This window comes from Doryrhamphus excisus, chromosome 9 (assembly GCF_030265055.1).
Source record: "Doryrhamphus excisus isolate RoL2022-K1 chromosome 9, RoL_Dexc_1.0, whole genome shotgun sequence".
In the NCBI taxonomy this organism is placed as follows: Eukaryota; Metazoa; Chordata; class Actinopteri; order Syngnathiformes; family Syngnathidae; genus Doryrhamphus; species Doryrhamphus excisus.
In genome coordinates, this window is record NC_080474.1 from 903,320 (window position 1) to 916,327 (window position 13,008).

Genomic DNA, 13,008 nt, shown 5'->3' on the forward strand with positions numbered 1-13,008 from the left:
CAAACACACCAGCGTACCATCTATACATACATCTGCGGTATGCAGTACTGTGTAGTACAGTACACGTAGTACAGTATCTGTACCTCCATCGGCTTGTTTCCATGGCAACCGAGACAACAACAATGATCTCTTTCTTAAAAGCACAAATAAAACAAAAGCAACCTTACGTGTGTGTGTGTGTGTGTGTGTGTGTGTGTGTGTGTGTGCGTCCGCGTGAGTCGTTCAGCGCCAGCCAATCCCATCAAAGCGTTCCCGGTCGGAAAGGAAGGGGCGGTGTGGTGTGAGGGCTGCAGGGTGAAGTCATTTGTGCGACGCTCCTCCAAACACTCACTGAGATGCCATCTGGACGATGCTGACTCAGCAAAAAAAACACACACACACACACACAAAACATACACACAAAACATACACATACGCACAACATGGCTCTCGTGCTGGAGCCTATCCCAGCTGTCTTGGGGCGAGAGGTCGGATCCACCCTGGACTGGTGGCCAGCCAAACCCAGGGCACATATAAACAAACAACCATTCACACTCTCTAAACTCTAAACTTTGAACTCTGACCTTTCACTCTTCCAACCCGAGTGGCCCAATGCATGCTGGGAGTTGACATCCCTCCCATATAAGGTCATTCTCCGCCTCTTTCTGGAGAATACGTCCCTGTTACAGTTGATGTTATGTTGTGTGTCGGAATGACTACACCAAGGCCTGCCACCATTTTGCTGGTCCATAATTGTGTTATGAATTATGGACCGATTATTGAAAATAATCATTTCAACCATTATCATTCAAAGATCATTGTGTCATGTGATCATTGTGTAATGTCACATTTTAGCCACACCAATGTGAAACGATATTGTTGGTCATAATGCAATACGAGTGGTTAGCGCGCAGACCTCACAGCTAGGAGGACCAGGTTCGATTCCACCCTCGGCCATCTCTGTGTGGAGTTTGTATGTTCTCCCCGTGCATGCGTGGGTTTTCTCCGGGTACTCCGGTTTCCTCCCACATTCCAAAAACATGCTAGGTTAATTAGCCACTCCAAATTGTCCATAGCTATGAATGTGAGTGTGAATGGTTGTTTGTCTATATGTGCCCTGTGATTGGCTGGCGACCAGTCCAGGGTGTACCCCGCCTTACGCCCGAGGACAGCTGGGATGGGCTCCAGCACCCCCCGCGACTCTCGTGAGGAGAAGCGGTAGAAAATGAATGAATGAATAATGTAATACACTTGTGTTGCGCAATAGACTTCGACCAAATAAGGCAAGAGTTTCCTGTCCACTTTCTCATGCACTCCAAGTCATGATAAGAATGAAATAGATACATGAGACTAGAAACATTCATTCATTTTCTACCGCTGGAGCCTATCCCAGCTGTCTGTACACCCTGGAATGGTGGCCAGCCAATCACAGGGCACAATTAGACAAACAACCATTCACACTCACATTCATACCTATGGACAATTTGGAGTGGCTAATTAACCTAGCATGTTTTTGGAATGGGGGAGGAAACCGGAAAAGCCACGCATTCACGGGGGGAGAACATGCAATCGAACTCGGGTCTCCTAGCTGTGAGGTCTGCGCGCTAACCACTCATCCACCGTGCAGCCCAGACTAGAAAGATATTAGTGATGAAGAAGGTGAGCTTGGGTCAGTGCAGGGTTCCGAGGTGAAGGGGAAGCCGAAGTCCAAACATGTGTTGCAGCCATCAGATGAAAGTCTCTCTCTCTTTCTCTTTCTCTCTCTCTCTCTCTCTTTCTCTCTCTCTCTCTATCGCTATGTCTCCCAGCCTGCATATTGGCTTTCACTGCGCAGACAGCAGCTGTCTATGAAAGGCAGACACGGAATGCATGCGTGCGTGTTAAAAGCATCGACATTATGGAATTAAACGTCGAGTCGCCGCAGCTGACGGTGCGGTAGCGTATTGCCCAGACGGACTGTAAAGTCCTGGTCCTGGTCCTGGTCCTGGTCCTGGTCCTGCCATTTTAAGTCAGGTAAACGTCAACATGTCCTATAAACACGGCAATCCCTCGTCTACATTTCACAGCATCACTCAATCACGGTTATGATTTCATAAATCACAACGTTTCTCGGTTGATTACGGTACTAATAGTACTAATAGTACTAATAGTGTACTAATATACACTATGAATATATATTCACATGCGTATGCTATGTATTTTTGACCTGAAAATTAGTTAAATGGAGTAAATACACAAAAAAACACATTGAAAGACGGGGTGATATGGAATATTGGTGTCCATAATCCGAACGCAGACCTCACAGCTAGGAAACCCGAGTTCGATTCCACCCTCGGGCTACTCTGTGTGGAGTTTGCATGTTCTTTTGCGTGCTAACCGGGTATTCCGGTTTCCTCCCACATTCCAAAAACATGCTACTTTAATTAGCCACTCCAAATTGTCCATAGGTATGAATGTGAGTGTGAATGGTTGTTTGCCTATATGTGACCTGTGATTGGCTGGCCACCAGTCCAGGGTGTACGGACAGCTGGGGTAGACTCCAGCACCCCCCGCAACCATCGTGAATGAATGAATGTTTCTAGTCTCATTCCATCTATTTCACTTTTATGATGACTTGGAGTGCATGAAAAAGTGGACAGGAAACACTTGCCTTATTTGGTCAAAGACTATTGCGCAACACAAGTGTATTACAGCATGACCGACAATGTTTCCTCTCCCATTCCAAAAACATGCTAGCTTCATTGGTGACCCCAAATTGTCCATAGGTATGAATGTGAGTGTGAATGGTTGTTTGCCTATATTTATGTGCCCTGTGATTGGCTGGCCACCAGTCCAGGGTGTACGGACAGCTGGGGTAGGCTCCAGCACCCCCCGCGACCATCGTGAATGAATGAATGTTTCTAGTCTCACTCCATCTATTTCACTTTTATCATGACTTGGAGTGCATGAGAAAGTGGACAGGAAAACACTTGCCTTATATGGTCGAAGACTATTGCGCAACACAAGTGTATTACAGCATGAACGACAATGTTTCCTCTCTCATTCCAAAAACATGCTAGCTTCATTGGCGACCCCAAATTGTCCATAGGTATGAATGTGAGTGTGAATGGTTGTTTGCCTATATTTATGTGCCCTGTGATTGGCTGGCCACCAGTCCATGGGTACGGACAGCTGGGGTAGGCTCCAGCACCCCCGCGACCATCGTGAATGAATGAATGTTTCTAGTCTCACTCCATCTATTTCACTTTTATCATGACTTGGAGTGCATGAGAAAGTGGACAGGAAAACACTTGCCTTATATGGTCGAAGACTATTGCGCAACACAAGTGTATTACAGCATGAACGACAATGTTTCCTCTCCCATTCCAAAAACATGCTAGCTTCATTGGCAACCCAAAATTGTCCATAGGTATGAATGTGAGTGTGAATGGTTGTTTGTCTATATGTGCCCTGTGATTGGCTGGCCACCAGTCCAGGGTGTACAGACAGCTGGGGTAGGCTCCAGCACCCCCCGCGACCCTCGTGAATGAATGAATGTTTCTAGTCTCACTCCATCTATTTCACTTTTATCATGACTTGGAGTGCATGAGAAAGTGGACAGGAAAACACTTGCCTTATATGGTCGAAGACTATTGCGCAACACAAGTGTATTACAGCATGACCGACAATGTTTCCTCTCACATTCCAAAAACATGCTAGCTTCATTGGCAACCCAAAATTGTCCATAGTTATGAATGTGAGTGTGAATGGTTGTTTGCCTATATGTGCCCTGGGATTGGCTGGCCACCAGTCCATGGGTACGGACAGCTGGGGTAGGCTCCAGCACCCCCCGCGACCATCGTGAATGAATGAATGTTTCTAGTCTCACTCCATCTATTTCACTTTTATGATGACTTGGAGTGCATGAGAAAGTGGACAGGAAACACTTGCCTTATTTGGTCGAAGTCTATTGCGCAACACAAGTGTATTACAGCATGAACGACAATGTTTCCTCTCCCATTCCAAAAACATGCTAGCTTCATTGGCGACCCCAAATTGTCCTGTGTGCCCTGTGATTGGCTGGCCACCAGTCCAGGGTGTACCCCGCCTCTCGCCTGAAGACAGCTGGGATAGGCTCCAGCACCCCTTGCGACCCTCGTGAGGATAAGCGGTAGAAAATGAATGAATGAATGAATCACTTTACTTTAGACTCTCTTCTTTCATCACAAAAAAAGTTTGTTTTTAGCCGTTTGGGGTCTTTATAAACAGGCAGCATACATAAGAACATAAGGTGGTTTCAGCCAAAACACTTGACTTTAACCAAAAACCTGCATATTTTTTGTTTTAGTGATCTGCGGCTCGTTCGAAAAAAGGGAGTTGAGGTGGCGCTAGCATGTCTTCGAGATTCTAGCGCTCTAGCACTTTTTTGGTGTCATCTGGCGGCTCTTCTTTCAACTTTGCAACATCAGTGTTAGCATTCACGAGCCTCGTTTTTCCCCCCCAATATCCTCCCAGAACGTGAGCACCGGAGAGGAAGAGCCCGGCTTCTGGAACATATTAAAACATGGCGCTGTTTGTCCTCCAGCGCTGTGTTCTCCTGACCTCCGTGTCACCGAACGCATGAAGCCAGAACCGCTACCATCGAGCAGCGTTTTGCTGAAAATGGCGAATAAACGTGTTCGGGAAACACAATCACACGCAGGTCAAACGCGGTCAAGCGTGGGAGAAAAAAAAAAAGTCTTTATGCAAAAAAGTCTGAATCCCATTCAAATGGTTACCAGCTGTTTGAAAGTTCCTCGCTGAACTTCCAGGAGCTTCCATGAGTGAAGTACGAACATGTCGTCATTGCTAACGCCTGCTAAATAGCATACCGTATACTGTAACCGTCATAGACAAGGAACAATGCACGGTAAAACGGCACATTTATAATAATCACAACGATAAAAAAATATGGTAATAAACACCAGCCACACTGGTAAAGCCTGGTAATTAATCATGAGTGGAACCTGGAAGATCACAGCAAGACCGTCAAAACTGTACCTCCATGACGGAACAACAGATTGGGGAATGAATTCACTGTTCTCCTTGAGTTACCACGGAAACGCCCCTCCAACATCCCTCCGAACCATCACTAGTCTTTGTCGCCCAACCCACTCTTTTGTGAGGCTTCTATAGCGACTGGGACCAAAAATGGGCGATGAACCAGTTTCTCCCTTCTTACCGGGTCATCCTAGCGGCCCACCGTTGACCAATGAGAGCCTCCCTCGGACAAACGCGTCTAAACACAAACACGCTGTCAAAATTCCGAGATTCCTCACAGAGCAACAGCATGCTTGACCCCGTGGAATTACTCACCACCCTTCATGGAACCGTGTGTGTGTGTGTGTGTGTTTGTGTATGTGTGTGTGTGTGTGTGTGTGTGTGCGATGGCTCCCGAGTGGCTGCCTGAGAAGATAAGAAATTGTAATGTTGGGCAAACCTGAACGCCACGTTGCCGCGCTACAACGCTACAACATGTCCCTCTTTAAATATCTTTAAAGATCATGTTAGATGTTTATTTTTTTTTTGGGGGGGGGGGGTATGTGTTTATCAACACCAAACATGATAAAAAATGTATCCACTTTTCTAAAGAAGATGCACCCAAACGCTCGCTTTTCAAGTTCTGGGTTCAGGGCAGGCTTCGCTACACATCTTAATGCTCTGCTACTCATCAGTCACGAGTCTTGTGGGAGCCGAATAGGGTAACCTAGCATGATGTCACCGTTTAGTCTATAGAATGGAACCCTCGCCTTTCATCATTAATTCCTTCCCAAAGGTCGGACAAAAAGCAAATTATTTTTCCACAAGTGGAATGCAGTCAAGTTTTCCGACTTAACGGTTTTCATAGGATTTGTTTTTTGTTGAAATTTTTTTTTCAAAATTTTTTTTCAAAATTTTTTTTTCAAATTTTTTTTTTCAAAATTTTTTTTCTAATTTTTTTTCAAATTTTTTTTTTAATTTTTACATTTTTACATTTTTTAATTTTTACATTTTTATTTTTTTTTTACATTTTTTATTTTATTTTTAAAATAAAAAGTAAATAAGGTAACCTAGCATGATGTTGCAGTGCAATGTTAGCCGTATTCATACTCTCGAATACATACTATTAAATCCTACCCCTCCATGTGGTACTTTTACAATCAGTAACTGTTACATTTGTTCACTTCCTTCCTTTATAATATAATTTAAGTATTTTAAAAAAAAATTAATTGTTCAGTTTTTCAATTTTTTTAATAAAAAATAAAAAGTAAATAAGGTAACCTAGCATGATGTTGCAGTGCAACGTTAGCCGTACTCATACTCTCCAGTCTGAAAGTGTCACAGTGCAACCCCGCCTTTCATGATTAATTCCTTCCAAAAACACATCAGTTAGCATGAAGCTATACTAGCTAGCAGCTAGTCAAAACACACACATATATCTTTGTGATGGATTACATTGAAAACAGACCTCCAGCACATACAAACTCCGGCGTGGACACGCCTGTGGTTGACTGTGTGCATGTGACGTGTCGGGGTGAGAAGGAAGCTTTTAAGGAGACAAGGAGACAAGGAGACAAAGAGACAAAGACCGAGGAGTGGAGGAGGAAATCCTTTCTCTGTATTTATCTATTTAACACTCACTGGTCCCCCTGGTGGGTAATACCAGATAATCCACATTAGAGGCGCTTCTCTCCACTCATCACACACACTTCTGTGTGTGTGTGTGTGTGCGTGTGTGTGTGTGGAAGACAAAGAGAGGACAGGATTCCCTGCCTCTCTCCTCAGCACCAGAGCGCTGTTTTCCATGACACACACACACACACACACACACACGCTGCTAAATAAATACGTAATAGCCGAGCGTGTCCCCAGCAGGACTCCTTAAACAGGGCGGCGGCCCGCCTGCCGCCGAACATGTGACAGGAAGTGATTGGATGACACGGGGCTGCAGTAAAAGGCTGTCCCCGTAACAATATCAATGACAATAAGCGATCTGGCTGATGGATGATTGTGCTAAATAATCTTGAATATTGGATACTATTTTTATTTTTATTTTTATTTTTATTTTTATTTTTATTTTAATTTTAATTTTAATTTTAATTTTAATTTTAATTTTAATTTTAATTTTAATTTTAATTTTAATTTTAATTTTAATTTTAATTTTAATTTTAATTTTTTTATTTTTATCATTATCATGATAATTTTAATTTTAATTTTAATTTTAATTTTAATTTTAATTTTAATTTTAATTTTAATTTTAATTTTAATTTTAATTTTAATTTTAATTTTAATTTTAATTTTAATTTTAATTAAATTTTTAATTTTTAATTTAAATTCAACGCACTTCAGGTTATTTTCACAAAATAAAACACTGCCTTACTTTTATCATACAAAAAAAACATAGTGATAAATCACTGCTTTTACTTTGAAAACAAGAAGCGAACCAACTCGTAATATATCCTTAGTTTACAATTACCGTTTACAATTTAGTTTGGACGAATTCGGCTAAATTTAAGCTAGCTAGTGAGCAACGCACTTCCGGTTATTTTCACAAAATAAAACACCCCATCAATTTTTGTCATGCAAAAAAAACACAGTGATAAATCACTGCTTTTACTTTGAAAACAAGAAGCGAACCAACTCGCAAAATATCCTGCTTGACACCGTGACGTCACGTAAGGTATTTTGCATACTCAAAAATCGCATACTGCCAGTGTACACACACTGCATACTCAAATAGTTAGTATGAGTAGTAGGCAAGTATGCGGTTTCGAACACAGCCATCCACCAACATTGTTCGGTGCGCCAAGGAAATACTTCCCCACATGAAGGTTCCTTCTCCTCACAATGCCATCACTTCATTGACATTATTCCACTTTCCGCATTTAACAGTAAATTACGTTTCTATGTACACAGGCTCAAAGATGGCCGTCCTACAGGAAGTACCCGGGGAGGCTGAACGGGCGAAAACAACATAACAAGTCAGTGAGTCCGACGAGCAACTAATCAGTAAGCAACTTCACCAAACTCCCGATCTCATCCTACATCACTTGATGCATTGATTTCCTCCCAAGACAAGAATTCCTTCTCGCAAAGCTTATATACTCAAAACAGGAAGTGGAGGGATCGTAGTACAGTAGGACATTTCCATGTTGGCATGTTGTTGGCATGTTGTTGGCATGTTGTTGGCATGTTGTTGGCATGTCGTTGGCATCTGTGGGAATCAGTTGTATACGGACTAATATTATTATGGCATTATTTCTAAAGAACAAAACTTCCTGTGAGATTGGGGGGGGGGGGGTAATGATATGCAAATTGGGCCCGTTGTTGCATGTGAGGAGAAGAATGAAAAGGACTTGATTGCCAAGAGCGCAGCAGGAAAAGGCTGCCTGTCAATCACTGTTTTTATAAATAGAAGCTCCAACTATGAGCTGCTGGTCCAGGTCCATAAGTGCTGCCTTCACACACGATGCGTCCAACAAGGAGAAGAACCTTGCCAGATGATTTGCTAAATGGTATCATGGATGGGCCTAAGGAGGAAACTCATTCCGGCCGCTCGTATGTGCCATCTCCTTCTTTCGGTCACGACTCAAAGATCATGACCATAGGTGGGGGTGGGAACGTAGATGCACCCGTGAATGGAGAGCTTTGCCTTCAGGATCAGATCTCTTCACCATGAGAGTCCGGTACAGCGACCGCATTACTGGACTTCACGCTCCAACCTTTCTTCACTCGTGTACAAGACCTCGAGATACTAGACCTCCCCACCTAGGGCAGGACCTCATTCCCACCTTGAATGTTATAAACACAATCGGTGAAAAAGGGGCCGCAGGCTGGACTTACGACTGGCAATGCTGACCAGGATCCTGCTCCGGTTGTACAAGGACCAGGCAGCTCGGAGTAGCACGGATTAGCACACAGTACCACAAAGTAGCGCGGAGTAGCATGGAGTAGCGCGGAGTAGCACGAAATAGCGCAGAGTAGCATGGAGTAGCACGGATTAGCGCAGAGTAGCACGGACTAGCACGAAGTAGCGCAGAGTAGCATGGAGTAGCGCAGAGTAGCACAGAGTAGCATGGATTAACGCAGAGTAGCACAGAGTAGCACGGATTAGCACAGAGTAGCACGGACTAGCACGAAGTAGCGCAGAGTAGCATGGAGTAGCGCAGAGTAGCATGGAGTAGCATGGATTAACGCAGAGTAGCATGGAGTACCACGGATTAGTGCAGAGTAGCACGGATTAGCGCAGCGTAGTATGGAGTAGCGCGGAAAAGCGCGGACTAGCATGGAGTAGCACGAATTAGCGCAGCGTAGCACAGAGTAGCACGGATTAGCGCAGCGTAGTATGGAGTAGCGCGGAAAAGCGCGGACTAGCATGGAGTAGCACGAATTAGCGCAGCGTAGCACGGATTAGCGCAGTGTAGCACGCCACCAATCCCGTACTCCCGGGGAAGACGGAAGGATTACGTCCCACAGCTGGCCTGGGAACGCCGTGGTGTCCTCCAGCTGGAACTGGAAGAGGCGGCCAGAACCGGGAAGTCTGATCTTCCCCACGACCCGGAAGAAGACGGAATGGACTATTTCCATCCTTGGGACATGGATCTGCTGGACGAGCACAGTGGACTGCGTCAAGAACTGTATTTATTTCTAATTTATTCATAAATGATTCTGTTGTTTATTTACATAACAATCACTTCTTCTTTTGAATAAAGATATTTCAAAATAAGAGCTCTACTTCCAATACTGGGAAAGCACGATACTGAATCTAATCCCAGCCATGCCTCCTTGACTGGGACACTGGGATATTTATTCCACATTTGTCCAAGTACATTTGTGTAGTATTATCAGCATCTCCACTTATGCCCAAATATGGTGAAGGCATCTCAAAAGCATCCACGTTTCCTTGCTAAAAAACCTGCAGGAGCCCAGAGATTGATTGACGGGCTGGTGTTGCAGGGACACCAGTGACACTTGGGTATGATGTGCACAGTCATTTTGTGTTCAGGGGAGACGACACGCACGCGCGTCCTGTCTGCGGCGTGGACGCGCTCCGTGGAGAAGCTTGAACATCATGGAGATAACGTCATTGACTTTGGACGTTAGGAAACACATTTCCTGGCGGCTTCCATGGGAGTCTGCTGCCTTTTGTGCACGAAAGCGGAGGGGACGTGCGGACACGCACACGCACACACACACATACACACACGCACATGCACGCGCGAGATGAAAAGGAAGGAGGAGACGTTCCGAGCCGCAGAAAGACACCGGGCTGATGTGCAAACGGCAGCCCGCGAACAAGCCTCCCTCCCCCGGTAAAGCGGCGGGGAGAGGCCGGCCTCCGCGCTCCTCCTACCTGCTTTGTAGAAGACATCCGTGTCGGGGTCGCTGGGCGCCTCCTCGGCCGCTTCTGCGGGGTTCATGCCGGATTCCGGTTCCACACAATCCCGGATCGGAAAGACAAAGAGAGACAGGAAGGTAAAGATCCACGCATGTCCCGGTCCCGGCGTTAGGTGGCCCCCATCCCGCTCCCGGCTTCGCTTTCGGTCGCCTCGTCCGTGTTTGGAGCCTGAAGGCTGGCGGTGTTCCTCTCTATTGTTCCCCGGCCAAGCCTCCCTGCTGCTCCGCCACCGTCTCTCTGCCTCCCCCTTCCCACCCCCCCTCCTCAGCCACCTCCTTCCCCGCCCCCCCTCACCCCACTCACCCCACTTCCCCCTCCATTCGATGACCTTTATTAGCATCTCATGTCGGACAAAGAGGATCCGTTCCTGTGGATTGGACTTCATTCTCATTTTATGAATCACAAACTTTCTTTGGGAAATAATGCGTGTGCACATCATGAAAAAATTATAGAAAAAAAAGTTTTTAAAAAATCCTATTATTAATATACCACCAAGTTTCTTCTCGTACCATTATGACTTAATATTATTATGCCATAATAACTTTTTCCCCAACCTCAGTTTCCAATAATCATCTGACTCACTTTTGTTTCTCATAACATAACAACATTTATTCTCATAAAATTGTGACTTTTGTTTTTTTTTTAATTCAATTTTGTTGTTAATTTTCCAATTATTAATAATTATTATTATTTTCCAACTTTATTCTAGCAAAATGTCCTCTCCTAATTATGACTTTATCCCCATTTTTTTCTGTTAATGTGATCATTTTTTCTGCAACCTAATTTTCCAAAATTTTCTTAAAAATTGTTTTGTTATTTTCATAATATGACAACTTTTAAATAACTTTTTTCTTAAAAATAAATTATAATAATGCTACAAATATTTATGTATGTATGTATGAAAATATCTCGGCTGCACGGTGATTAAGTGGTTAGCACGCAGGCCTCACAGCGAGGAGACCCGGGTTCGATTCCCCCTCAGCCATCTCTGTGTGGAGTTTCCATGTTTTCTCCGGGTACCAGAGCCCTGTCATTGGCTGGCCACCAGACCAGGGTGGACCCCGCGTCTCCGCTGAAGACAGCTGGGATAGGCTCCAGCACTCCCGTGACCCTCGTGAGGATAAGCTAGAAAATGAATGAATGAAAATATCCCTACCTTATGAAAATGATGACCTCTTCTCGTTACATTACAACCTTTACCTCTTAATATTTGTTTTTTTTTTCGTCTTTTACTGTTGTTTTTTTATTATTTCTTGCTATATTTTAGTCACCTTGTACACCTTGCTGCGTTAGGCCATGCTACACGTTAGCATGTTAGCAGTGGTTAAAGGTGTCAGCAGTACTTAATAACTGCTAAAGCTGTTTATCGTGTATTAGCATTAGCTTGAGGAACTATTGAGAAATGACTTCTTCTGGTTCTTCTGACTTCTTCTTTTCAATCTGCATACGAGTGATGCCGAGCGTATTCTGCGGTGCTCTGCTGCCATCTAGCGGGGAGAAATGCACACTGCAGCATGAATGTCACATTAGCTTTTTGAGCACGTGACATCATGTTCACTTCAACCAGTACTAATCCATGTAGTCATTGAAAAAACTATTCCATTCGGCTATTTGTGCTAGTATTAAAATAAAATAAAATAGAATAGAATAAAATAAAATAAAATAAAATAAAATAAAATAAAATAAAATAAAATAAAATAAAATAAAATAAAATAAAATAAAATAAAATAAAATAAAATAAAATAAAATAAAATAAAATAAAATAAAATAAAATAAAATAAAATAAAATAAAATTAAATAAAATTAAATTAAATTAAATTAAATTAAATTAAATTAAATTAAATTAAATTAAATTAAATTAAATTAAATTAAATATTATGGACATATATATATATATATGGACATATATATATATATGGACATGTGGAACTGGGAACTGATTATGGGATGCACTCAATTGTAATCTAATGCACGTTCAAATGAAATTAAACCATTACCATTTCCATTACCATAATGGGACAAATAAAAACTATCCCTGGGATCTTCATAATAACAGTGTGCATGTCTGCTTTGTTTACAAGAGGAGGGTTTGTTAACTCTGACACTTCCTTACATCCTGGTCACATGGTCTCACCCACACACGCACATCCTTGCATTGCTATTCGAGAGAAATGTTTGGAAAAGTCCAATTTATGTTTCGGTGTCACACCACGGCTCCCAACGGTGATGTCATCCAGCAGCAACGCAATCATGTGAACAAACGCCACGAGACGCCATCAAGCCGTCCCTCGTAAAGGTCAGCGTGTGACGTAACTTTGTGTTTAACTCCTGTGTGAGACGTAGCATCCAGACCGGATCCAGTTGCCCATTCTGAGCCTCGAGGATGGATCCTGCACTCAAGTAAGTCCGCTGGTTTTCATCCTTTAGTCTTTGGACTTGACTACATGCTGTTATCCATCCTGTGTTATATTCATTTAGTAAAATACTAAATAACAAAGGCAAACAGCAACAATGGTCATAATAATAATATAATAATAATAATAATAATAATAATAATAATAATAATAATAATAATAATAATAATAATAATAATAATAATAATAATAATAATAATAATAAGGGCGGCACGGTGG

At 43.0% G+C, this 13,008-nt stretch overlaps 1 protein-coding gene across 2 annotated transcripts in view; it reads right to left on the reverse strand.

Annotated features, from left to right (window-relative positions):
* kalrna (kalirin RhoGEF kinase a) overlaps positions 1 to 10,618 on the reverse strand; it is a 72,779-nt gene extending 62,161 nt beyond the window's left edge. The window contains exon 1 of one of the 2 annotated variants that reach the window (XM_058081189.1): positions 10,331 to 10,618. In XM_058081189.1, coding sequence (XP_057937172.1) covers positions 10,331 to 10,397 — 67 coding nt within the window. In that variant the 5' untranslated portion in view covers positions 10,398 to 10,618. The remainder of the gene's footprint in view (positions 1 to 10,330) is intronic. The other variant, XM_058081194.1, reaches the window with a different exon arrangement.
* Positions 10,619 to 13,008: the final 2,390 nt, after the last annotated feature.